The sequence below is a fragment of the Peromyscus maniculatus genome, chromosome 5 (genome assembly GCF_049852395.1).
Source record: "Peromyscus maniculatus bairdii isolate BWxNUB_F1_BW_parent chromosome 5, HU_Pman_BW_mat_3.1, whole genome shotgun sequence".
NCBI classification, from domain to species: Eukaryota; Metazoa; Chordata; class Mammalia; order Rodentia; family Cricetidae; genus Peromyscus; species Peromyscus maniculatus.
The window spans coordinates 24,313,753-24,341,716 of record NC_134856.1 but is presented as its reverse complement, the minus strand read 5'-3'; the positions used below and the strand labels follow the sequence as shown (position 1 = coordinate 24,341,716).

General features: G+C 37.8%; 1 protein-coding gene across 6 annotated transcripts in view; it reads left to right on the top strand.

Moving 5' to 3' along the window:
- The window catches only part of Inpp4b (inositol polyphosphate-4-phosphatase type II B), a 742,657-nt gene that overhangs the window by 590,683 nt on the left and 124,010 nt on the right, over positions 1 to 27,964 (top strand). For all 6 annotated transcript variants that reach the window (XM_016006370.3, XM_016006364.3, XM_076571928.1 and 3 more), the window contains 2 exons: positions 9,523 to 9,631; positions 24,888 to 25,065. In XM_016006370.3, the coding sequence (XP_015861856.1) occupies positions 9,523 to 9,631; positions 24,888 to 25,065 (287 nt within the window). The remainder of the gene's footprint in view (positions 1 to 9,522; positions 9,632 to 24,887; positions 25,066 to 27,964) is intronic.

Sequence of the window (27,964 nt, the reverse complement as noted above, 5' to 3'; positions counted from 1 at the left end):
CTTTTCAATGTTTCTTAGTAACTGTTCTATTGCTGTGAAGAAATACCATGACCAAGGCTACTTATAAAAGGAAGCATTAATTGGGGGCTTGCATAGTTTTAGGGGGCTAGTCCATGATCATCATAGCAGGAAGCATCTAAGCAGGCATGAAAGAATAAAGCTGGAGTGGGAGTTAAAAGCCTATGTTTTATCTGCAAGATAAAGGTAGAGAGAGAAAGCAAGACTGGACCTGGTGTGGACTTTTGAACTTTAAAGCCCATCCCCCACTTATACAGCTCCAACGAGGCCATACCATCTAACCCTTCCTAAACATTCCACCAACTGGGAATCAAACCTTCAAATATATGAACGAAGTGGGAGGGATTCTCATTCAAACCTATACCATGGAAAGGAAAATCAGTGATATACCACTAAAGCCAACCAGAAAATGGGAGCCTTTTAGTTGCTAATTGAGTCCATAGGGGAGGGACCAGCTCTGGGTTTGTATAAAATAAAATAAAACTTGCAAGCATACTGTATGCACATGCACTTTCATTGATTTTCCTTGTTAACTATTTCAAGTGGTTGCTATTGAAAGTACCTTAAATAATGTCTATCTAAAAATATAAAAAACAAAAATATTAATATCATGAGAATGAACTTAGAATCAGATTCAACACCAATTAGATTTTTCAATGCAACTGAGAGTGTTAGTTCCATGAGGAAGAAACAAACAAGAGGGGCTGTTAGAGTTTCCTCAACCCTGTATCTCAAGAGTCAGGATGCATCACCTCCTCAGTATGGATAATCTTTCTCAGATTAGTTCAGTGACGATCCCAAATTGTTTGAGCTATTTAGAAACACAAACTTACCAATGTCTGCTGATTCATGTCAAATGAATTTGTGTGCCATTTTGAAGTCAGGGATTAGGTTTAAATTGTTCCTTGATATGAGATCATCATGCATAGATTTTTCTATTAACACATTTTTATAGCTGAAGAGATTTTAATGAGATCTCCTATGAAAACAGAGCTATTTCATTTCTATTATTAAATGCCATTTAAAAGCTACAAGAAAGCTCTATTATGAATTCTGAAATAAATCTGGTCTTTGTAACTTGATGAAACTCACCCACTGAAATTCTGCTTCCCTTTGGCATAGGACTTGTTGCTGTTGAGATACATGTGATGTCAACAAAGGAAGGCACATTGTAGATGAATTTCTAAATGGTCTTATTAAATAAAGAACATGGAGCCAAATATAAGGGTGAGAAAGCCTTAGAGAGATCAGGGAAATAGGGAGAGCCACCAGCCAAACTTAGATCACCAATGGCCAACCTTACCTCACCAACTCTGCAGCTTCCAAATTCAAGCTACTCCCTGTCTACCCATGCTTCTATACGTCTTGCTGTTCTGCCCTCTCATTGGCTCTCAGCCCACCTATCTCACTTACTTGTCACTGTCTGTCTGTATAGACTTCCAGGTCTCTATGGTTGGTACTGGGATTAAAGGTGTGTGTCACCACACTTGGCTCTGTTCCCTAGTACGGCCTTGAACACACAGAGACCCCGCCTGCTAAGTGATCAGATTAAGGGCGTGTGCTGCCTGACTTTGTTTACTTAAAATGGCTGGCCTTTCCCCCCTGATCTCCAGGCAATCTTTATTTATCAAAGGACAAATAAAATATCACCACATTTCAGCACAAATAAAATATCACTATATTTCCCCTTTTTTGTGTAATAAAAATTAAAAAATTAAAAATAATTATAACTCATATTAAGAAAAACTAAGTACAATAACTATATACTATATATATGCAATAAATACATAAACAATGTCTAGTCCATTTGCATTGACCAATTCAGAGAAAATATTCCATTATCTATCCTATTTTGGTGAGTACAAAATGTACCTAATTCACTTTCTATCCTGACTTATATTACCAACAGAAAACTATCTTATGATGTCTTTCAAACTCACACACTTAACACCTCTTAGTGAGTTTCTTTTCTGAATTTCATAACAAGAAAAACTGTAACTATAACTATCTAATCTTCAACTCCCTCAGAGACCCAAGAAGGAAATAATATTATCTAGTAAAACAGGAAGTACAAACAAGTGACTTCCAAAAAAATGTGAGTTGACAGAAACAGCCAGCTGCCTGGACAGTCACCTAGGGCTTCTCTGCACTTTGGGGCATCATCTTTGGCCTACAGGCTTAGCATATCTGACAGACTCATTTGTGAAGTAGGATGTATACAAGGCCTACAGCTCGACCTCACATTTGGTGTGAGTCTTCCATATACCAGATAAACTTGAATTCTACCAGTGTCCTGTCATGATTCAGGATTTTAAATCATGGAAATTGCTTGTGTTTTTGGAATTTGGCTGCCCATTCTTCTCAGCTTGTGGGTAGCTTCATCTCCTTTATTAAATGTCTGTCCACCATTGAGAGCTTAGACTCCGTCAGCCTAGTTACTCCTTCAAGAATAATGGTTTCAGCTACTGTTATAAGCCATCAGTTCACTGCCTGTTCAGCTGCCTTTGAAGAAAGAGGGCACTGTACCTTTTCCAGATTGCAAAGCCACTTCAGCAATGGTGCCATATTGCTCTGGCCTCAGAGGATGCCTGTTGTCAAAGCTGCAACTACAGTTGTCTTGGCAAAGATCAGCAGTCTTTTGTTTTGTGTCCTGTTTGTCCATTTTGGATAGCATACTGTCCCCTGTCGATGTGAGGGCACTTTGTTGCCCAGTGGCTAACTTTTGCCATAGTGAAAGTTAACTCCATATGCATTTTCTTCAATGCTCATATCTTTTCTGAAGTAGATTAGTGCTGCCAGGAGCAGACATGTCTCATAGTCATAAAAAAAAAGAAAGAAAGAAAAAATCTATGTTATTAAAATATTTTAAATGCCATATTCTGTAGATCTCTGAAGGGTTTGAAGATGACCTGTCTTTCTAAAATATATGGGCATCAAAGACACTCCATATGGAGTTTATCTTCTTCTTGGCAAAAATAGCAATTTGGGCAGGAAACTGTTCTTGCCTGGACTGCTTGATAAAAGGTTGTATCGACTGGACATGCAGACCCTATAGAAAGATGACTGCTGAACTTGGCAAGACAAAATGGTCCTTCAGGCTCCTGCTTTTCAGAAGAAACTGCCAGATATTCTACCAGACACAGAGAAAAATGACTGAGAGACTCTAGGCATGTGGACTGAAAATGGATGCCTCAATATTACAAAAGAACTTTGGGTGACTGTCCAGGCAGGCAGCTGTCTCTGTCATTCTAGAATTTTGAAAGTTGCCTGCAATGCACTTCCTGTTTACTTAGGTAATGTTATATCCTTCTGAGGTCTTTGAAGTAGTTAAAGACTAGATGGTTATAATTATGGTTTTCCTTGGTTATGATAAGAGATGATAGATATGAAACTTTAGACTCACAAATATAGGATAGATAGAATATTTTCTTTAATTTTACAAAATAGACTAGATATTGAAACTGTAATTCTTGTTTGTTATATGTAATTTTACAATTTTAAAGTTAAAACCTTCCTTTTTAATTTAAGAGAAGAGAGGAAATGCTGTGGGATAATGCTTTTGTACACTGGTTTAATAAAATGCTGATTGGCCAGTAGCTAGGCAGGAAGTATAGGTGGGATAAGCAGACAAGGAGAATTTTGGGAAGAAAAAGGCTGAGTCAGGAGATGCTAGCCTGCCATCCAGGGAACATCATGTAATGACACATAGGTAAAGCCACAGAACACATGGCAACATATATATTAACAGAAATGGGCTGAGTTTAAGTGCAAAAGCTAGTCAGTCGTAAGCCTGAGCTAATGGCCAAGCTGTCTTAATTAATATAAGCCTCTGTGTGTTTACTTGGGTCTGAGTGGATGCTGACCGGGTGGGACACAAGAAAACTTTCAGCTACAGCACATTTTTAAAGAAAGACAAAGGGAGGGGTGCTTTAAGTGCTTTTTTTTTAATTTTTCTATGAAACACCCCACCTTGTTTTTAATGATTATTTCTTGGCACCAAAATCTGAAGAGTTCTGTCATTCACAACTAAAAACTGTTCAAATTATGAAGATACACAAAGAGTGGGGAAATAAGAATAATTTAAACTGATAGTACCTTTCCTGGTTATTAAATTGCTACCTTTCAATTTGGATTTTATTATATGGATGATTCTATTCTATCTGCTCTTGCCTAAAGAAAAATAATAAATTGTAGTTAATTCTGATTTTGAAGGAATATGGTTAAGAATAAATATGGCTCTTTAATTGGACATCTTTCTTAATTATTCTGAGACCAGGAAATTAACTACCTACATAGATCAATCTGCTACTTTGTAGTAATTGCAAGTGAAATTCAAGGCTCTGGGACCCAACGGGAGAAACTTTTGTTCAAACATTTATTAGTAACTACTTGTTCTCAGATGAGTGTTCCAAAATACTAAGCCTCTCTTAGATAATAATTTTGTGAGTTCCATTGAAAATAGTGGCTTTTAAGAAACTGAGTGATTAGCCGGGCGGTGGTGGCGCACGCCTTTAATCCCAGCACTCGGGAGGCAGAGCCAGGCGGATCTCTGTGAGTTCGAGGCCATCCTGGGCTACCAAGTGAGCTCCAGGAAAGGCGCAAAGCTACACAGAGAAACCCTGTCTCGAAAAACCAAAAAAAAAAAAAAAAAAAAAAAAAAAAAAAAAAAAAAAAAAAGAAACTGAGTGATCTACTTTGAATATGACAGACTCTCTGATTTTAAGTTATACACTGTATACATTACACTGTTTTTCAGACTGTGAGACAAAGTTTACATATTCATATCTGTAGCTGTAAAACAAAGCTGTTTGTTCATCCTGAAATCTATATTCATTTGAGGAAGAAGATTCAATAGTATTTTCTAGTTGGTGTCTTTAGTGTTTCTTTTTGTGTCTTAATGCTGAAATTTAAAAATTCAAATAAACCTTTTAAATTGTGAAATAGGAAAAAGCTCTACCATCAAAACTTATGAACATAGAATAGATTCATAATGATCCAAGATTTCTAAGCATTGAGTCTGGCTAAGAAGAAGAATCAATTTATCTATACACACAGGAATGCAGACCAGAGTGAGACCTTAAATGCTTCTTCAATACCCAGACACAAAGTTTAGGTGCCCTGTACAAGAGACTGCATTAATGGAATGTCACAGGTGAATAGAGACATGGGAAAGGGAAAGAGACACCATTTTAGAATTTAGATAAAGTGCTGATCCTGCATCTGGATGATCTCACATGTTTCTATGAAGGTCAAATATGAGGCATGTTTTAGGGTCTTTTCTCTCTTTAAAATATATCTAGTGATGATTTGGAGTTTCTTAATCATGTAACATTGGTTATGCTTTGACATTTTTAATTTAATAAATAAATTTTAAAATTTAGGTCTGAATTTTATTTCCTTTTTGAGTCATAAATATTCATGCCATATTTAATTTAAGCATTAAAGTTTTTGATGTGAGCATGTAGAAATCAGAAATGAACATTGTGTTTCTTCTATTACTTCTATCTTGTTTTCTTTATAATTTTTAAATATTTTATAAAATTATTTTTCCCATACTAGGTTTCCACATAATCCCCCAAAGCCCCTCAATTCCAGCTCTCTCTGTCCACTCACTCATTCCCTGACCTCCCCACCTGATTCCTTCCACTGTCCTCCCCTCAGCCCCCAGTCCACTTACAAAATCTATTTCCCCTTCCCAGGGAGATCCATGTGTGGCCCCTAGAGCCCTCCTCTTTACATAACATCTCTAGATCTGTGGGTTGTAGCTAGATTACCCTTTACTTAACAGCTAATATATACTTATAAGAGAGTATCTACTGTGTTTGTTTTTCTGGATCTAGGTTACCTCATTCAGGATGATTTTTTTCTAGATCTATCCATTTGCCTATAAATTCCATGACGTCATTGTTTTTAACAGCTGAGTAATACTCCATTGTGTAAATGTACCACATTTTCTTTATCCATTCCTCAATTGAGGAACATATAGGTGGTTTCCAGTTTCTGGCTATTATGAATAAATTCACAATAAACATAGTTGAGCAAGTGCCCTTATGGTAGGATGGAGTGTCCTTTGAGTACATGCCCAGGAGTAGTATAGCTGGATCTTGAGGTAGATGAATTTCCAACTTTCTGAGGAACCACCGTATTGATTTCCATAGTGGCTATACAAGTTTGCATTCCCATTTTAAATTGGATTATTTAGTTTTTAAATACCTAGTTTCTTGAGGTCTTTATATATTTTGGATACTACAGCTCTATTGGATGTGGAGTTGGTAAGAATTTTCTCACTCTATAGGCTGCTGCTATGTCCTTTGCCTTACAGAATCTTTTCAGTTTCATGAGGTCCAATTTATTAATTGTTGATCTTAGTGCCAGCACTACTGGTGTTCTTGTTAGGAAACTGTCTCCTGTGCCAATGTGTTCAAAGCTGTTCCCCACTTTCTCTTCTGTCAGGTTCAGTATATGTAGTGTCACAATAAGGTTCTTGGATCTCCTTGGAGTTGAGTTTTGTGCAGGGTGATAGATATGGTTCTAATTTGCATTCTTCTACATGCAGACATCCAGTTTGACCAGCACCATTTGTTGAAGTTTTTTTTCTTTTTTTTTTCCAGTGTGTACTTCTGGCTTCTTTATCAAAAATCAGGTGTCCCTAGAAGTGTGGAATTATGTCTGTGATTTCAATTCGATTTCATTGATCCACCTGTCTGTTTTATGCCAATACCATGCATTTTTATTATTACTTCTCCGTAGTACAACTTGAAATCAGAGATGGTGATACCTCCAGCAACTTTTGTTGTTGTTGCTGTTCTTTTGTTTGAACTATCCTGACTTTTTTGTCTTTCTATATGAAGATTAGAATTGTCTTCACATCACTTCCCTTTTCCCTTCGTCCAACCCCTCCAGTGTACTGCTTTTTGTGCATTCAAATTCATAGCATTTTTTCAGTTGTGGTTACACACACACACACACACACACACACACACACACACACACACACACACAGAGGGAGAGTTTTTCCTAAGGATATAAATACACCCTGCTTGGTCTATATAGTGTTAATTGTATGTATATGTTTTCAGGATGAGCTTTTGGTATTGAGTAGCCAATTAGTGTGTTCTTTTCTCTTGCTTTTTTTGGATCCTGGCCTTTCACCTTCAAGAAGAAATGTAACTTGCTTTTTATTAATATGTAAATCTTCCCTAGAATTTCATAGACTCTACCTTCTTTTGTTTTTAATTTATTTTTACTTTCTTGTAAATGTGATAATAAATGACACTTAAAATACTCAAGCTGGTAATTTCATTAAGTGAATGGGACAAGGAGGGCTATTCTTAATAACACTGTTTATAAAAAATGCAAGTGCTGCAACTTTTTGCAGCATTTGTGGGTCATCAACAAAGCTAATTCATGTGAATAGGGGGGTTGATTACATATGCCTATATGTTGATAATTAGAATCAACTTCCTTAATGACAGAGAAAGAGGTTACAAATAAATGTCGAAGAACCCAGAGTCAGTTTTATAGTTCTGTATTGAAGTCAAGGATATCCGTATGACTCACATTTCTGTTAGTTGTCTAGTAGAGATAAATAGATGAGTAATACTGATGTTTGTGTGCAGTAGTGAATAAGTATACAATGTTTTCCTATTCTGTCTATTGGCAGGAATGGTGACATTCTAATAGGAGAGAGCATACCCAATTCTCAGGGCTTGATTCATATGTTTCATTTTCTAATCAAAAGACAATAGTAGCTGGGCAGTGGTGACACACGCCTTTAATCCCAGTGCTTGGGAGGCAGAGGCAGGTGAATCTTTGTGAGTTCAAGGCCAGCCTGGTCTACAGAGCAAGATTCAGGAAAGGTGCAAAGCTACACAGAGAAACCCTGTCTTAAAAAAAAAAAGAAAAGAAAAAGAAAAAAAAAGACAATAGTTGTTCCTTGTATCTTGAACAGTTGTGGCTTTCTATAATGGTCCCCATCTAATGAAAAGAGAGGAAGAGATGGGTAAGAGCTTCTCTTATCTATGGGTAAAAGGATATCTATTAAGAATGCAATTAGAGATTATCCTGGTTTGGGAAAGTGGCAGTAGTCGTGGTCTGTGGTCCATTTACTACTAGTAGTTGGCTAGGTTTTCAATGCTAGGCATGTGTTCCCTGTATTGAGCAGGTCTAAAGTCAAACTAGACAGCTGTTGGTTACAGCCCATATATAATTGCCACTACCATCCTTGGTAATCTCTTGACATGCTGGTCATTGTGGTTTATAGGTTTCACAGCTGAGTAAGACTGTTGATTGCCTTTCTCTATGGCACTTCTGATACTATAAAAGCTAATCCTTAGAATTAGATTCCTTTTCTTAACCATAAGTTAAACTCTCTGGGGTAGGAAATAATTAAATTTCTTATAAAACAATTATTCTTCTATCTCAAGAACTATTATAATTCAGTTTATTAGTGACTTTTCAAAAGTTGAAAAGTTATTATCATGTTGTAATTATTATTACAGTCCATTAACTGATTGTTATGAAGGGTTGGGTCACATTGAAAATTGTATTTTATTTTTCCGGATCTTGTATTTTCAGAGTGGAGACGTTCAAATGTAAAACAATAACAATTCAGGTGGATCTAGATTGAATAATTTTGAAGAAGCAATGGTGTTTATCCAAGACTAATAAAACGATTTATGTTTTCTCAGTAGGACATATCTCAGAAACAACAAATATGTCAATATCAAAATCAATTTGAGAAAGATCTACTATAAAATTAGATTTTTCAACAAAAATTTAGTTTAACTAGAGAACATACACTCTGCCCTCCTTATCGTCCATTTGAATATAAAAATGATGACATGTTTTGCAGCCATAACATTCAGGGTCAAAAGATTTAATTTCAATTTAAATGTATGGATTTATTTTTATAAAAAGTATCTGGATGGAAAATAAAATGAGACATTTTGCATTCTTTCTACGTTATGTAAGACATTACAAAAGTATGTATTCCGAACTGTGTACATTTCAGAATAGATAAGCAGGAAATGACTGGATAGATTTTGTTTTTAATGTGATTGTACCATTCTGCCCTTGAGCCAAAATAAATTAATATTTTTGGTTCTTCTCTTTGAAAACTTTGGTTGAGAAATTGTTCATTATTGTTGAATTTCAATATGATTGCAAATTAAATGATGCAAAACTCAATAAAGTAAAACACACAAAAGACCAATTAACATGTTATCTCAGTAAGTACATAGAGGGATGGAGAACATGCTGTTCTGCAGTGTAGCATATAATTAAGATGCAGTTATAAATCTTCAAAATATTATAACTTGTTGATGTGCATAGGTAGCTTTTAGAAAGATTGATTAGTTCTTCTTACCCCCTTGAGATGAGAGTTCATAGTTACTCCTACAAACTGAAACAGAATAATTTCTGAAACTTCCTGAAGAGTGGATACTTTAGTGCAGGAGACAAGTGTTTGCAAAGTGTTCATCTCCTTGCCTGTTTTCATTCCAGATGCTCTCTATGACGTCATCACTGTGGGAGCCCCAGCTGCCCATTTTCAGGGATTCAAGAATGGTGGTCTTCGAAAACTACTCCACAGATTTGAGACAGAGAGAAGGAAGTAAGTAAAAAAAGAATGAAAACAAACATTTCATTGATGACATCATCTTTCCTTTGAATAAGTCTGTAGACAAGGTTAGTATATTGAAGATCAATCTATCCTAATGAATAGTTCTTAACATTTCTATCCAGCAGATAAATGAAAGTTGTTGAATTTCTCTCAATTACTTGAGAATAGACTAGAACCCACAAACTTCATGAATGGGCTTCCTGAGAGCTCTGCTGGCAGAACATTGTCCTGAAAGCTCAATGGGATACTCTGGTACCACTCTTACTCACTGGAAAAGTAGTGTGCAGACTGATAACCTGGTATAACCATGGAGACAAAGATGCTTAATGACGAACACAGATCCTTTTTTTCTTTCATTTGTTAGTGATGACCCTGTAGGTGATTGATGCCTTGGACTGAGGAACAATGTAAAACTGCCCTAGCCTGTAACTGTGTCATTTGTAAAGGAGAGCTGTCCATTAGATGTTTAAACTAATGCTGGAAGCTTAGTTACTTAGGAAAAAAGAAAGCATGAATCTCAAACAGTATCTCTCTTAACGGTTTGCATTACTGTCCCTCCACTTCTGCTCACTAACTACTTTTAAATGCTGCTTATCAAAGCGTCCGCCTCGGTAACATATGCCCTCCCTCACCCCACATTCAGGAGTACTCACCTTGTAAATTTCTCTAGCTATGACTGCATTTGTGTAAGCCATAAAAACCATATTAGGATTAGAACAATTATTTTCCTTCACAATAATGGTTTTTCTTTGATTAGAAACCTCCAAATGGAAAGCTATGGGGAAGCTGTTCTACAATGACAGCTGGGTTTATAACTATTAGACACTTTATGTGAGTGACACACCAAGAACTTTTAAACATTTGAGCACATTCGTCATAGAATCATCCATTTCCATAGAGGCCAGATGTTTCAGAAGAAAGCGTTCTAGAACTGAATCACTGTATTTCCAATACAAATGTATTTTCCTTCTTCCAACTCCCCTTCTTCAAACTACCAGTTTCACATCATACTGTGTTCTCAGCTGTAGGCCTTGTTCCATTTCTTTAGTTTTGGCTTGTGTGTCTGTAATATTGTATCACATGGGGATCATAGAGTTCCCATCACTGTAGTCATAACGAAGTCCTGTCCTGTCCCCTGGCTTCTCCTTACTGTCTATGTCCTGCTTCCAAATCTTTCTGTTGTAGAAAGTGGTTTGGTTTCATTGGGACATTGGGAAGTAACAGTCAGAGTTCCAGTGGTTCTCTGCAGGGAAGGAATTTACCTCCTGCGGGGAGTGGGAAGTCAGTTTAAACCACAAACTCCAAGGAAGAGGAGATGCTCTGTGTTTACTCAAGTGTGAGTGGCAGACAGTGTTCTTCTGCCCACCGTCCTCCTGAGGAGAGGTGTTCCCTACAATCTCCTTCCGTACCAGCCTCGGGTAGAAGGGCCATGGCTTGCACATTCATCCCCTGGAATGGATGGAAGTGACTCCAATAAGCAAGATTCACTGGGCTACCAATTTCACCAGGTCTTGGCTTTCTTTTAGTGTTATTTTGTTACTATGACTTTTATTGCTGGTGTTGGCATTTTTCTGCTCTGAGGCATTCCCTGAAACTCAAATAACAGCACATAGAGGGCAAAGAGAGTAACAAAAGAGATTCATTTTCATTTTACCTTCTACACCCCGAGGCCTCCAAACCTCTGCCTTTTTTCTTCTGCCCCTTAGAGTTCTTAGGAGTACTACATTTTATGTGGAGTGGTTTATTGTGATATGCAGAAGTTAAATAGTTGCTATTTCTGCTATCCTGTCTGGAACTGGAAATTTCTTATTGACTTAGTAATTTTGTCTTATTTATTTTTCAACCAATTATATTTTAAAGAGAATAACAATATAATTACAAGACTCAAGACTTATGAATACACAAGACATCCAGAATCTAGTTGAACGCAAATTGTCAATATGTGAGATGTAAGGCATACGTCTACAATTTCATAATTTATCATCGTATGCAATTGACAAAGACAATTGTTGAGTTCATCTTTGCACTCTGAGACAGGTTGACATTTGAAATATCTGCATGAATATATTATGTCTTTACTAATAACTTCTCACTGGGAAGTTGCACATAAGGGTATAAATGAAGGATGAAATTTAAGGTAAATGAAAAGATATGTCCAGTGCTTTTAAACACTGATTTCTTTGCAATACTCATGTGTTAAATATCCTGTTGTTGCTGTTTTACTTGTAAAATACACTAAAATGATATCAGTGAACTTAGTGTCAATCAAAAAGTACTGAGCTCCAGGGAAATATATGAATCAAATACGACTTGCTGAGGACATATATAATTGAAAATGCTTTAGGGCTACTCATTGAAAGCTAGCCTGAGCAAACTCAACATCAAAAGAGCTGTCACACCATTCATATATTCCTGAAGTCTTTTGAATAAACACATACTGTGTTTTCAGTGAGAGACAATGCCAGAAAGTATATCTCAGAATATAAAATGAATAAATAGAAGTTGAGGTTGAATTTTGTAAGGCAGAAAATCACTTTAAATGATGGAACTCTTCTTGGTCTTCTTTGCTTTGATACATGGGTAAAGATGGGCATTTTAAGCCATGGTTTAGGGAAACTTTCACTGCCATTGTATTATTTTATCTTTATCTTCTTCTCAGACATCCTATGTGATATTAACCATCGACTTGACAGTCCAGAGTTTTCTGATAGTAGACTCTCCTTCCCCTAGTAGTGATCAATAGTCACCAACTTCTCAGCTAGGGGTGGGTGCTTGTATGCCGTTACTCCATACCTACTGGAATATTTACTGACGTGATCTTGTATAGGCACAGTAGATGTAAGTTCATGGATACATCAGTCCTGTTCTCCCAGAAGACACTGTTTTCTCAGGTCCTTGCCAACCTCCAGCTCTTAAAATTCTTTATCCCTCTTCCAGGATTTTTCCTAAGTCTTGCCAGAAGGGTGTGTGAAATACTTGGCCCATTCATGAGTGAATGCCCTTTGTTTTTAAAACAAAATACGTCTTTTTGTTTCTTTGGGAGTTGTGTCCAATATACCCAAACTAATTTGTTTTAAAAGTTCAGTCTCTGAACCAGTAGTTCAAATTCATATCATCCATTTTCAAGTGCAGCTTTGTTTCTGCTTTCAGAAAGAACATATTCCATTAAAAACTTTCTTGTAAGTGGTTTGATGAAATCGCATCAGCACAGTGAAATAAGGCCAAGTGAAAAGCCTTTGACAATTCCTTTTCTTTTTCTCTTGAACTGAATCCAGGTGCTGGAAATAATGTCATTTTGAAGGAGACAGTAATGTAATTTTTGTGTTGATTATGATTTGATTCCTTAAGGGTCTATTTTCTACTTGCTGTGAGTTGGTTCTCATCGGCTACTTCTAGCTCACAGTTCAGTTTATCTTTTAGCAAATACAAAACTCTTTCTGCCAAACCTGCACGTGTGGCTTTTCTGCTCAAGGGTGCTCCCCTGTGCACAGCCTCTGTACATGATGCCAAATGTTTCTGAAGGAAAGGGCGTTGTCTTTTATGTACAGCTTGGGAAATGTATATATATGTACTTTTAAGTACACAGTCCTGCCATGGCTTGGGAATATATGCAAACTGAAGGACAAGGCTTGCAGAGCACAGATGGAATATGGTACATGGGATCAGAAGTGTTTTCACTAATTTATGTGTGACCCTAAATGAATTTTAAATGTTATTTTCTCCTTTGTAAAATTCCTGTCTTAGTTGTATATTATGTTTGCTGGTAGCATACAGTTCAGACTAAAGGAACATATAGTTGAGATCCTAAATGCCTTGGCTCCTTTCCGAGAATAAACCAGTTCAGTATACCCCACTAAATGATTTTAGATGTGTCAAAACCATGTCAGCATGTTACTCAGTGTCCTCACAAATTCAAGTCATTGAATGTAATGTGACTGACTGTTTTTCTAGTCCTATTTAATTTTTCTGTTCTTTATTTTTGGGCAAACAGAAAGTTTTACTTGTAGATAGATCATAGACATCAATCCCTGCTTGAGTTTGAATTCTAACTCATTTTTTAAAATTTATTTATTTTAAAAAGTTTTTTTTCATTTTGATTGGTATGTAAAAAGAATTCTAACTCATTTAATTGCCTTTGTGATATTAATGAAATTACCTCACCTTTCCATACATTAGTTTTCTCATTTGTAAAGTTGAAATTAGGTTTATTACCCTGTGAGGTTGTTTTGGAATTTTGATAATACTTATAATTGTCCCTTGTATATGGTAAAAACTTATCAATATTAGCTATTGTTATATAAAACATATAAATAGCTTTGTATTCATTAAAATACTTTAACATCTCATCAATCCATGTTTAAATGTTCATTCTTTTGTGCACGTGCCATACATGTACATATTCATGTGGGGCTGTGCACATAGGTATAGAGACCAGGGGTGGTCACTGTGTGTCTTCTTCAGTTGTTCTCAAGCTCATTTTATGAGACAAAATATCTCATTGGAGCTCATTAATTTGGTTGGGCTGTCTATGCTACAAGGCCGCTGGCATCTGCACTGAGGTTGCACACACACATACACACACACACCGAGCTTTTTAGGTAGGTGCCGGGGATTTGAACTTAGGTCCTCATGGTTTCACAGCAGGCCCTTCATCAACTGAGCTGTCTCTCCAGGTCCAGATTTTATGCTCTATAAAATTTGACTTGGATTTTATTGATTGGACATAACATGATTAATAAATATACCATAGATTTGATCATTTCTAATTAATTTTATAATCACTTATACTCCCAAAATATATCCTTATTCGTGTAATTCTGGAAATTTATGTTCTTATTTATAAATTCTTGTACAAAAGGTGCATAAATTTCAGAGATGATATTAAATTGTCTTTTGAAAAAGCATTAATTTCCATAAATACACAGTTTACAACTCAGTCTCAAACATTGGGCTTCAGACACAGTCCTGTGTTATGTCCAGATTTGGAAGGACTGTCTTGTAAAATCAGTGTGTGCCTGTGTGTGTGTGTTCGTGTGCATGTGTGCGCACGCACATGTGTGCGTTCATGCGTGTGTGTGTGTGTGTGTGTGTGTGTGTGTGTGCATGTGCCTGTGTGAGTGCATGCCTGTGCGTGCGCATATGTGTGTGTGTGGGGGGCGCACATATGGGTGTAAAACCACCCATAGGTAGCTCTACTTCCCTCGTACCCTCAAGGTGGCCATATCAAGTCACTTCCCACTTCACTGGCTCTCACAGTCTCCTCTCCTGAGGGTTCTTTGTCTTGAAGCAAGCACAAAATACAGCCAAAAAAAAAAAAAAAAACCCTGCATTGTCATCCCCTCAGATGTTCTACTCGGGGGTCAGCACATCCCTGGCATCCTACTCCCTTTGCTTCATTTTAATAGAGGAAAAGATTGAATATCAGTTCTGCTTCCAAACTTCTCTGTAAGTCTTTCATTTCACTAATGAATCATGGGTTAAGATAATCCTGACCCACAGAGCACCATCTTATAGGTGTTCCTCTGCCAAGGAGATTAATCACTGTCCTTGTTTCTCGGCTGGCATTGATCCAACCATTTGGTTCATTTTGTCTGGAATGACATTTCTATAAGGCAAATATAATTTTGTGATTTAATAATTTTAAACAATTTGGCTATTTCTTACTTGAAGGTTATGATCTGAGGTGCATATTGTACATTAGTGTTACCTTTTCCTCAAGGGGTGCATCCCCAAACCCATGGAGAATACCTTAAACCTCAGATAGATCCAGACCATTTTATTGTACTTCTTCATACATACACATATGATAATATAAGCATGGAAAAGAGGAAGAAGGAGGAGGAGAAGAAGAAGGAGAAGAAAGAAGGATAAGGAGAAGAAGGAGAAGGATGAATAATAAAATAGAACTCTAAAAATATATTGTTATAAGGTAACCAGTAGCATCATACCTGATAGTTGGGTCTATTATTAAGTAAAATAAAGTTTACTTGCTCCCAGGCTCTAAGATATCCTGATAGTTGAGCTGATATCCAGGAAAGCTACTAAGGGACTGTGATCAAGTGGGGTGTTCAGCACTCTGCAGAGAGGGATGGGGCAGCCATCAGCAAGCAGAGCAGGATGCTCCAAGACTCCATCTCACTACTAAGAAATTCATGTAACTTTAAAATTATATGAACCATTTATTTCTATAATTTTCCATTTAGATTATGGTAGACCATAGATCATTGAAAGTATGAAAAGCATAACTTGGAAGGAGGAGTATGTTAGGCAGTTTTCTGAGTTAGAAATCCTGAGATAAACAACTTAAGAGGAGTTGAGGTTTATTGTAGCTCATGGGTTCACAGATTTCAATCCACATATTTGGCTCCTTTGCTTCTGAGCCTGTGGTAAGGAGAAGGCTATTCACATTAAGATGAACAGGAAGCAGATTGAGGGGAGGATATAGAGACCTGATATACCCAACAAATTGATGTCCTCACACATTGACATACTTTCCCTTTCAGAAATTTCTAGAACTTTCCATAATAGGACTACAAGGTAGGACCAAACATTCGACACACAAGCATGTTGGAGTACATCTGACATTGGAACTGTAACACAGGGGTTCTCTCTCATGTGGAATTTGTCTGTGCTTTCTTTTAACCTTCCTCTCTCACACTTAACACTTCCATCCCTCTCACACACAGTGCCCACCATAGCAAACCAGCATGGGCATCCACACTCACTGCCACAGACCCTACTTTAAGGTTGGGCACTGACTGGAAACCCAGTTAGATTCTGTAGCTAAGACATAAGATTTCCTGTGTCCCAGCCCATCAGTGGTCTGGACAAATCTCTCCGACTTGTGTCCCCCAAGTAAACACACAGAGGCTTATATTAATTAAAACTGCTTGGCCATTAGCTCAGGCCTACTATTGACAAACTCTTACACTTAAACTCAGCCCATTTCTGTTAATCTATATGTTGCCACATGGTCTGTGGCTTTACCTGTGTGTCATTACATGCTGCTCCATGGACAGTGGGCTGGTGTCTCCTCCTGCCTTCTTCCTGTCTCTCCCTTTGAATTTCCCTCCTGCCTCTAAACTGCCTTGCCATAGGCCAAATGGCTTTATTTATCAACCAATCAGAGAAACACATATTCCCAACGTACAGAAAGACATTCCTCCATCAGCATTCAGCCTTCAGTGTAAGCATCCTTCTAGACAAAGCTTATTCTGAAAGCATGGACTATGTTATCTGGCATACTCCAGATCCCCTGGAACTGTCTCAACAGGTGTTTGGTGCACTGACAAGGTTAATGGTGCACAATGGTGGAGTGAATACATGAAGTAAAAGGTTCCCTATGAGGTCAGTAACTCTCCCTGTAGTGACAGATGTGACTGAATGAAGTAATGATCATAGAGACACACAGTGGAATCAGGATCAGAATCAGAAACATGCACTTGTAAAAGTGTCTTATATACACTTGCAGACAATGTCTTGTAGTCCTAGACAGCAGCCACAAGGCATGTGTTACAAAAGTGCTCTTCCTCCCATCTCACTAAGAAGGGAAATATACAGTTATGTATTCTAAACAAGAAAGGTGGAAGTTTTTATAAAAGCGAGCCAACTTAATGGCTGACAATTAATAATACCCCTTGTCTGCTTCCCACTTAACATTTGAAAGTTGGGGATTTGCTCCAATAACTACCAGTAGCTTGGGAGACCAAGTGTGTTCTGTTGTTTAGGTAGGAAACAGCACTTGACAGTTCAAAGTTTTGAGAAATAAAATTGTTAAAGAAAAAGACTTACGCATTTATAAATGACAATATGTAAATAACTCTAGAAGTTTTGATACTAAATTTGTCAAAATAGTGCTGTGTAAAAATAACAAAACAAGAAGAATTTGAATTGTGAGGTTTCAGAAAACCATTCATCCTTGGTCCTCATTTGCAATGTAAATATACGGCTGATTCCTCCTGATTTACCACATTGTTGCTGCAGCTGAATTGCTGGAAATCATAAATAAAAATCTTACACTTTTGAGAACTGACATTAAGTAAACGAGTCACAGTTTACTCAGAAAAATAATTTAAATGATTTTATTTTATAACTCAGTGTCTTAATTGCATATAAAAATTAGGAAGATTCTAGCTTTTAATAAGTTTGTATGTAGGTACACACACACACACACACACACACACACTCAATGCCGACACACAGAAAGAGAGTTGAGAAGTACAGAAGGAGGGATCAGAGAAAAGATGTCAATCCACAGAAAGATTAGGAATTAAAACCAGAATATTGCTTCAATAAACAAATGACCAGAACTATTTCCTTTTGCTTATTTTGAAACACTGTGAGCAGATTCTGAGGACTTGCTTCCCATAAAGTAAAATAATACTTGAAAGCATGTGACATGACACTGTGTCATGTCGACCTGTACGTACTGAATGAGAGCAGTGGGGACTTCCTTGCACGGAGATTTCCAGAATAATTCTTAGAACTCTTCATTAATCTATATACTTGGCCATCATCATTTCAGAGGCAGCAAAAGAAAATAATTTAGCATATCTAAAAACAGTATTTTCCAGATTTTAAAAAAGTTATCTAGGGAGGAGCCTGAGGTTCCATTAAGAACATCTGATACCCTTACAGAGGAGATGTGCTTGGTCACCAGAACCACATAGGGTGGCTCACAACCACCTGTAACTCCAGTTCCAGGTGATCCAAAACCCTCTTCTGGCTTCCATGGCCAACAAACACACACATGATGCACATATGATAAGCAGGCTTTCACATACACACATACATAAAAAAAGCGTTTAATAATCTAGGAAGAATCTCATTTTTGTAAGATTGTGAATAAATACTAACTTTAAAATGTACACATGAGATTTATGTCATGGGGGAAAATAGGCTTACCTAAAATGAGATGACTTATTATTGAAAAAAAATCTATTAAATGTGACTTTTTCTGAAAAATTCCAGTATCATACTCTTGTCATGAGCATACAGAAGATAAAGATGGCTTCAATTATGAGGTCAGCACAGGTGAAAAGAAAGAGGATCAGGATAATAGTGTCCAGAAAGGAATGGGAATTGCCTGGGTTCTGTGTGCTTGTTAAGATGGGAGGTGAGAATCCAGATGTAACAAGGAAAAAAACACGAACTTATGCATACATACATTTCATAGGACACAAATTTATACACATTAGTGAATATATTGGAAAAGTTAGCAAGTTTGCTGATCGGAACAGAAACCATTCTTGCTTTGAAATAGTTGGTCTTTATTTCCTTATAGGTTGCAGATTGTGTGTGTGTGTGTGTGTGTGTGTGTGTGTGTGTGTGTGTGTGTGTGTGAAAACTTACTTCCAACAATCATAAAACCTTGAAGAACAGAAACGTCATTGACTGTGGGGAAAATCTATGTAGTGTGATGTGAACATCAGGGACTAAAGTAAAATGCTTAGTGAGCAAGCTGTGTCATGGTAGACACCCTCAGGGTATTAGTGGACACTCAGAATTGAGAGTTCAACTTTGGAAATTTTTCAAGAAAAAAGACACCCTCCCACCCCCCAAAAAAGGTTCATTCTTTTTTATTAATCCCATGTAGCCAGCCATGGGATTTAGTGACATTTAGTGAACAGGAATTATAATATGTATCCTCTTACAGCCTGGCTGCTAGCTCTGACCATTTGCTCAATTCATTGGCCAAGTAGCAGTCAGTAAATAATGTGTTGATTGTAACTTAGCATCAGATGATTCCCAGATTTTTTCTTTAGACTAATCTCTATTATAAACTAGAATCATAACCTTCTCTAATGAATAGTCTTAATTAGAAGATGAGAGATTTAATTTTAAATTTTTATAGTCTGTACCTGCTATGATATTATTACATTGTAGATCTTTCCCACATTAATTATAGCTTCATAAGTTTTAAAATCTAAAATGACTCAACACAATGCTCAAGAGATAGGCAAACATAATTAGGAGTTCAAGTTGTGTGATTATGAATGTTTAATCTGGAATCCATGTTCTGCCACACATACTAGTTGTGGGACCCATGCAAAGACCCGCTCAGCCTTCACCTTCAATGTCTACATAATGTAATAGTATTTCTTCCTGGAGAGTTGTGGAAATAAAATAATGTAGCCCACGAAAACATTAGTGTAATACTAGACACATAAAGTATGGGCTCAATTATTTATTATTCTGATGGAGAAAACATTTGGAATTTAGTTAAATCTATAGTATCAATTATTTGCTTGATTAAACTTCCTTTTTACATTAGATTTAACAGGGGAAAATGAAATGGCTCATGAGTGTGCCTTCTATTTTCCTGTATCCTTATCCATGGGTAATAATCACCATTTCTTGAATGTATGCTAAGGACACTGGTTTTTTTTTTTTAAAGAGATTTGTCAAAATACAATTTGCATATCATGAAGATGACCTTTTACATCTACTTGTATACAAGAGAGGCCATCATTGTTAAGAAATCACAGTCAAGAGCTTAAAAATTAAAACAGGTAGTAAGAGACACCGAGGAGAGTAACAAACAGTTCCCAGGGAGGAGTGGAGTGGCTGATACCGTTCATGGTTCTGTCGCCGCATCAGCACCAGTTGACAGAGAGTGAGTGGTGGAATCAAGCTTTGATCAAAACATATGTGGACCCTAAAGTTTCCATGAGTGCAAGGTTCGTGTTTTTGTTTTTGTTTTTCCACAAGGAGACTAGCGTGAAAAACAAAGACCAATTTAAGCACAGCTCTTATAAGTCATCTAATTTCATAAATGGACCGACTGCAGGCAAAGAAAGCAAGTGTTGTTTTCTCTAGTTCTTTTTTCTAAGCCTCACATCCAAAAAAAAAAAAAAACAAAAAAAAAAAAAAAAAAAAAAAACAAAAAACAAAAAAAAAAAAACAGCCAAGGGGAGGCAGAGCGGGCTGATGGGCACCTTCAGCCATTTCAGATGCTTGTTGTGAAGCCCTGTGAAGCCAGAAGGGCAGATTCAACGGACTAAGGTGGAAATTCTTATGTATTATTCATATGGTTTTCTTCTCAGAACTAAGAGCATGTCGATGCCTGTTTGGATTCAGGATACACACACACACACACACACACACACACACACACACACACACACACACTGGGGAAAAGTACGTCAAAATCATTCTGAAATTTTCCTTTGGAGAATTAACTCCACCAAAAAGAGATTTACTACTCTAGAATACTTTTTTTTTTTTTAAATTCATCAGCCCCTGTCTTCTGCTATTCTCCCTTGTGGCTTTCTTCTTCTTCTTTCCTTTCCTGCCTGTCCTTTGTTTCTTATATACATTGTTCCATATCTCCATTGCCTATAATAGTAATGAGGTTGAGCAATGGGTTAAGCAGTTTTGGAGAAGGTAGAGGAAGAACAGGTAAGTTACAGTTAAGTCCTGGGCTATATGGACTTGGGTTGAGAAAAATATCTCTCTCTCTCTCTCTCTCTCTCTCTCTCTCTCTCTCTCTCTCTCTGTGTGTGTGTGTGTGTGTGTGTGTGTGTGTGTGTGTGGCTATATCTTTTAAGCCCTGAATAGAAGTAAAAATTGTCCATATCTTAAAGCACTTTTTCCCCAATAGCCAAATGTAATGCTATATTGTGTGTGTGTGTGTGTGTGTGTGTGTGTGTGTGTGTGTGTGTATGTGTGTGTGTGTGTGTGTGTGTGTGTAGTATAACCCTAGTGGTAAGAGGTAATGGCACTTTGCACCAGGATATTTGTAGTGAGCATGGAAACAAGGGGTTGGATTCTGGGTTTATTTGAAAGAAAAGGGCGACTCTTCTGATAATGGTAAGGGCCTTGTGGAAGAAGCTAGTGGCCGTGTCCCGAAGAAAAGTGCAGAAGAGTCCAGCCAAGCTAGGTGTTGAGGATGGGGAGCAGCCTGAGATCTCCTTTGGACATATTGAGTTGGAAATGCCCAAAGAAGTTTTGTTTCGGTTGGAGTTAGCGCTAGAGGAACCCTTCACATGATTGACTCATTTAAACCACTAGATTCAATGCTCAGGAATGTCAAATGGTTCCTAAAATCCAAAGCTCCAAGGGCTGAGACCTGGGTCTTGCTGGCACTAGAAGATGAAGAGATAAGCTAGACCAGCAATAGGAGACTAAGGTCATACATACATCCATATGAAATATGTAAGAGGGCATGTATCCACACTCTCATTGTTTTTAGCTGTGTGTAAAGTCTAAGGACATGCTTTAAATCATCTTTTATTTCATACAAATACAATGTGAAACCAATTTCAATTTCTATCATCCATAATTTGCTTTTATAGTCTATAAAATATTTATAGTCTAAAAAAATATTTTCCTCTTGTTCTGGTTTTATCCTGACAGTTGACTCAAATGTTTGGATTGAGTCTAAATCTCAGACCACTATAAAATACTTATTTTTTTTCTAGATAATTAAATTATATTCATAATTTCCCATTTAAGAAACTATAACTGTTAAATATATGACATGTTTCAAGAGTGAGTCATTCAATAGTTAGATGAAATCTGTGCATACTCAGTATAATTTTGTGGATGATGATTTTTCTCCATGCCATATTGTGTCATCGTGGACAGCAACACTGGCTTCCATTATGGAAAATGAATCTTTCAGCCTCACCAAGATGTCTGCTACATAGCAGCTTCAGAGGAGACGTGACTGAGCCACAAGTGGCAGGATCTTGGTTTATGTCCCAGGCTTGACTGAACTGTCTCAGGGTGAGAGGGTGAGGTCATCGAGAGGGTAAATGAGAATGCTGGGAATGGCGGAAGAAGCAGTGGTCAGGGGGAGGAGCCGGAGGACCTTAGAATACAGAGAGAGACAATAGAGGCAGCCCGGTAAAACAGTTCTAAGAAACTGAGGGTGGCTAAAGTGAGGTTTTTACCAGACTCCTTGTGAAGTGTGACCCAGCATTTACAGGGACATCAGAGGCAAATCAGGGACAGTGGGTGTCTCTAATGACAGAGCTGTTCACTGGCAGTAAAGCCTCCCAATGGTGTATTACAGTGCAGAGCCCACTGAAGCAACGTCTCTTGGTACTGCAAAGAGATTCCATATCCTTAAAAAAAAATGCCGAAGTCCCTTCATTTGTCAGTGCACTTTATGCCCGCTAACATTTGGGCATCACTCACCTCAGGCACAAGAAAAAAAAGTATTTAAGAGAGTCAGGTGGAGAATGCTAAGAATTTTCAGGGCACAGAATGAGGAAAGGATAAAGGGAAAGTGGATGATATCTACAAATAACATCAAAGTGAAGTGTCAGAAAAGCAGAGAGGGGGAGGGGCAGCCATCACAATGAAGGGATGGGAGAAAGAATAAGGAGAGTCAGAAATGATGTACCGAGAAAGAAGTCCTGTGAGCAGAAAGATGGGAGAACGCTGGCCGTGGGCACTTTAGCTTTCTGAGGACTAAGCCAGTGGGGAGCTTCAGCTTGTCAGACCCCATAAGATCAGGAAGCAGACATTCATACCAGGAAAGTAGGCCAGTGCAGAGGGCCACCATGAGCCACTGCACTCCATTTTCCGTGCATGGTGTGCAGTGAGTCCTGAGCTCTCTAACCACAGCTGTTGGGTATCCAGAACCATTGCCGCCGTCATGCCACATCGATACCTCTAGACAACTGTCTTCTTTACAAAAGGAATGTGGAGTTGTTTTATTTCTTAAGGACCGGAGGGTTGAGCATTGCAGCATTCCCACCAGGAAATTCAACCAGAGAGAAGAGGACGAGCCCAAGAGGACGAGCCCTGCGCTGTCCAGGCTGCAGCCTCCTCCTGGCTCCCCAACACTGTGACCATTGTCGTTGCTTCCTTGTGCTCTCTCCTGATTAGTTCAAACATGCCAGAACATTGCTCATAACTGCTTTACAAAAAAGGATATAAATTGTGAGGAATATATTATGTATTTGTAAAATATTACCATCTTTTTAAGATTTAAATAATTTCTACCAAAGAACCAAGAAAGGAGAAAGAAAAACTGCTTTCTAGACAGTATTTTTTTTCAGTGATTTTTAAGTTTTCAAAAATAAAAATAAAATTATGGGAATTTAAATAATTTAGCTAGTAACTATAAGGAAGATATTTCACAAATACTCAAAGCAGGTTTTAATTAATTAATTAATTAGTTAGTTAGTTAGTTAGTTTGTTTGTTTGTTTTTGAGACAGGGTTTCTCTGTGTAGTTTTGGTGCCTGTCCTGGATTTTGCTCTGTAGACCAGGCTGGCCTTGAACTCATAGAGATCTGCCTACCTCTGCCTCCCAAGTGCTGGAATTAAAGGTGTGCGCCACCACTGCCCAGCTTAATGTATTTAATAAACAGAGTTTGGCTCTTGGCTATAAAAGGATGTGGAAAGATTGCACCAAGCCCGTGGATGTGGCCGCTCTGCCTGCTTCTTCCCTTCCTCCACCTCTCATTTGTCTTTCTTTTTTTGCTGCACATCCTGGGACGCAAACCCTGCTTTGTGCTCCGGGCTCCTTTGCTCAGGGGACCCTTCCTCTCACCAGGTTCCCCAGCAGTTCCTACACACTGATTATGAAAGTCAAAAGTTCCTAATTAATAAACCAGTCTTCAGTTTCTTAGGCTACATTTAAGAACAAATGTGGAGATAAGATAATAAATGGAGCTTTAGATTCGGTTTTTTCTCTTTAAAATAGAATGGGCTATTTGGCCACTTGGAGTTGATTTATTTTCTCTCCACTTTTGAGCTCATGGTGTTTGTTACTGCCTTGTGCTTGTCAATGTCACAGAGAAAACTACAGGTAGTATATCGAATGCTTCCTTCCTACCAAGCATTGTTTCCGTCTCTGCATGTGAGTGTCTCTAAATTTAACCATTTCATAGATTTGCTTACAAAGTTGATCCTCTTTTCCACTAAGGATGAAAAACCTGCCAAAGCAGCCTAGTGAGCCACAAGCCAGGATTTATACTGCAACTGAGTTGATCTTGGGGGGGGGCGGGGTTGAGGGTCTACTCTTTCACCTGGTGTGGTTTAGTGATTTATTATGTATGTTAGCAGTCATCTTATAGTAATTCTGAACATATGTAATCATATAAAATCTTTCCTCGGGTTGATCGAGGGCTGGTTTTACATGATCTAGCCTTAACTTTACATAAACTCTCAGGACATGGTAAACCTGCCTTACGTCTGTTCTTATTGATGAAGTAAGAGTAATGAAGTGAGTTTGTTAAGAGCTGCGGAGGCTTCTTGTGCCTTCCATAACTGCTGTCCTTGTTGTTGCAGTACGGGCTACCAGTTTATCTACTATTCACCGGAAAACACTGCTAAGGCCAAGGAAGTCCTCAGCAACATCAATCAGCTGCAGCCTCTCATAGCAACCCACGCCGACCTGCTGCTAAACTCTGCCAGCCAGCACTCCGCAGACAGCTTGAAGAGTTCTTTAAAGCTGCTCTCAGAAAAAGTAAGATCCAAACCTTCACTCTAGTGGGCAACACGAAATCCCCCAGTCCCATAAGTGTTGCCTTCTGCCTACATCAACTTTCATGGCATCTGGAAATGTAAAAGAGACTGGGTTAAAAGAAGCTTCAAAGCATCGCCACAGGATCAAAATGAATTGGCTTCATTCTCTTTGTGGGCTTCGTATGAATTATTTCTTTCTCTGGTAGGAAATGAAACCTGTTATTGCCTGGTATATAGTTCCTCCTTTATTGCTATTTTTATTCCTTCTTTTGGTTTATGGTTTGGGTAAGTGAATTGAATTAGATTTTGAAAATTATTTTCCTCTGATAATCACATAATTTTATGCATATGTAGTTGTGAATTGCAATGGGGAGATCACTTGATTCAAAGCAGAGCCTGAATGTAGATCCCATCAGTGACAAGGGACAATCCCTCCATCTCCTTTTGTCTTCTACAGCATTATCAAACAGGCAAAGATTATCAACACTACCAAAAATATGATAGAACCCAAGCTGTGGTTTTTCCAAGATTGACTTTCTCCATATCTCCAGCAAATAAAAGTGGTCAAGCCTGGGGCATATGCACAGTAGCCGACTCTGTAGATAATTAGAACTGCTGTATTACACAGAACCGAGGTGAAAATGGGCCAATCAGAGCAAGATCTTAAATGTGAAGCAAAGCATTCTGGAGATTTCTACTCCTGAGCTCATCTGTCACCTATGTGTCCACACTTTTTGTACCTGTTAGAAGATATTTCTAATAAAGACACAGTGAAGAACCTGACCAAAGAAAACATTTCTAATAATTCTAGAATAAACCAAATCTGTGGTTTTTTGCCTTTCTAAAGACAGCATTTGTAGAGCTGGATATCATGCATTTCTGTGGTTTTTATTCATCTATGTCCACTGCTACTAAGAATGCTGTACTTAAAATTTTACATTAAATTGTTAAATTCTATGAACATTTTACTTCTAGGAGAAAACTAAAATCCACATTAATTGAAAAATAGTCAGTTTCTGTTCAGAAGGGTCAAATGACTTTTCTAATAAATCTAAAAAGAAAAAGAACTCAACACAAGCTTTCTCATTTCAACCCAGTGGCTTTCCATGCTACAACCGATTTGTCTATCTTACAAAGGAGAGAAATGCTTGTCAAATTTTACCAGTAGCTACTTTGTGTCAAGGAAGGAAGGGACTCCAGGCTTATGCTATTTTATTTAATCTTCACAGTTGTTGGATGAGTTTTGCCTTTGTTTCACAGAGGAAAGGTCTAAAAATCTGATAAAGTAAAAAAGCCACAAAGCCGTAAAGTTTGAGTCATTCCTAGCAATCAAATAAAGTCCGAGTGATCTATCTACGTATGCCAGATTAATTTATGTAAAGTGAATGTTTTACATATTTTAATTGATGCTTTTAAGTTGTTTTTAACTTGGAAAACTCCTTTAGGACTGGGTGGGTTGGGAGAAAACCCCTAAGGTGATTATGTACAGTGAAATAATGTAATCTCACTTTGATTCATCTCTCTTGTGGGTAGGTGGGTGGAGGAGATGAAGTTTTTCTGAGTTCACCTAAGCAGAAAGTTTTAGGAAATAGTGCATCTGCAGAGTGGTATTTATATCCTTCCTGTGCCCTGGGCAGGGCTGTGTCATTTCACAGATGATGTGCAGCTCACTACCGGGATGGGCGGAGTATTATCGCCTCCTTTAATCCACAATTGCTCCAAATTTTTCTCAAGTTTTCTGTTGAGTAGACAGGCTTTGTCTACTGATAAATCTCTCTACCCTAGAAACTAACAGGATAAAGAGAAGTTTGTAAGCCACACATCCTTTTAAGGATTCATGCCTGGAATTTCAAAGAGGTATGAAAGTTAACAGTTCTGCATGGTCTTTAAAAGAAGGGTTAGTCCCTGAGTTGAGCATAAATAGTTGTTTTAGAGATATCATAAATCTCAATATAATCTAATATTATGCTGGCATGCTTATGTTTCAGAATTTCTTACAATTCTGTGGGTTAGAGAATAAAAGTTACCTCATTGATAGTATCCACTTTTTTGTGGGGGGATGACAGGGTTTCTCTGTGTAACCCTGGCTGTCCTAAAACTCACTCTGTAGACCAGGCTAGCCTCAAATTCAGAAATCCTCCTGCCTCTCCTGAGTGCTGGGATTAAAAGCATGTGTCACCACACCCTGAGATAGTATTCACTTTTAAAATAAATTTACAGTGTTATTTAAGGCATAAACATAATCTTAGAGTTCAAAGGTCAGTAGAATGAAGCAAATTAGTGTTTTGGGTTTTTTGTTTGTTTGTTTGTTTGTTTTTGTAATTTCATAGCTCTTATTTTTGGTGCCTTTGAGGCAAGAATAGATAAAATCTATCCATTTTCAACAAATCACAATACAGGACAACTTCATATTTGTTTATCATGTGTGTTTGGTCTCAAGACCTGATCATCCTACCTGTGTGCAATTTTGTAGCATCTGATTGACATGTCACGCTTTTATTGTTTCTAAACTAATACATTGGGGGATAGTATTTCTTAGTCTTTCTGGTCTAGAAATTCATGCTACAGAACACGTAGGAAACATTAGCATCTGCCTGTGCTCATGCTTGCCTGTGTACTCAGCACTGAACATCTGCACACAGTAGAGGAGAGCTCTGTACAGTAAACTCGGTTGTCTGAGGCAGGCTAAGCACAGTGCACACTGATGCCAAAGGAAGTGTTTGAGTCTAGAGCTGAGGTAGTGTTTCTGTTCTTAGGCAAGCATTGGCACCCAGAGATCACGGCAATAGGCCTTATCAATGTCCATAACTCAATCTAGAGCAAGAGGGGATCTCAATTGACTGCGCGGCATATTCAGATAGAGGAGTTGATATTTGTTGATTCAAAAGCAGTTCATGCCA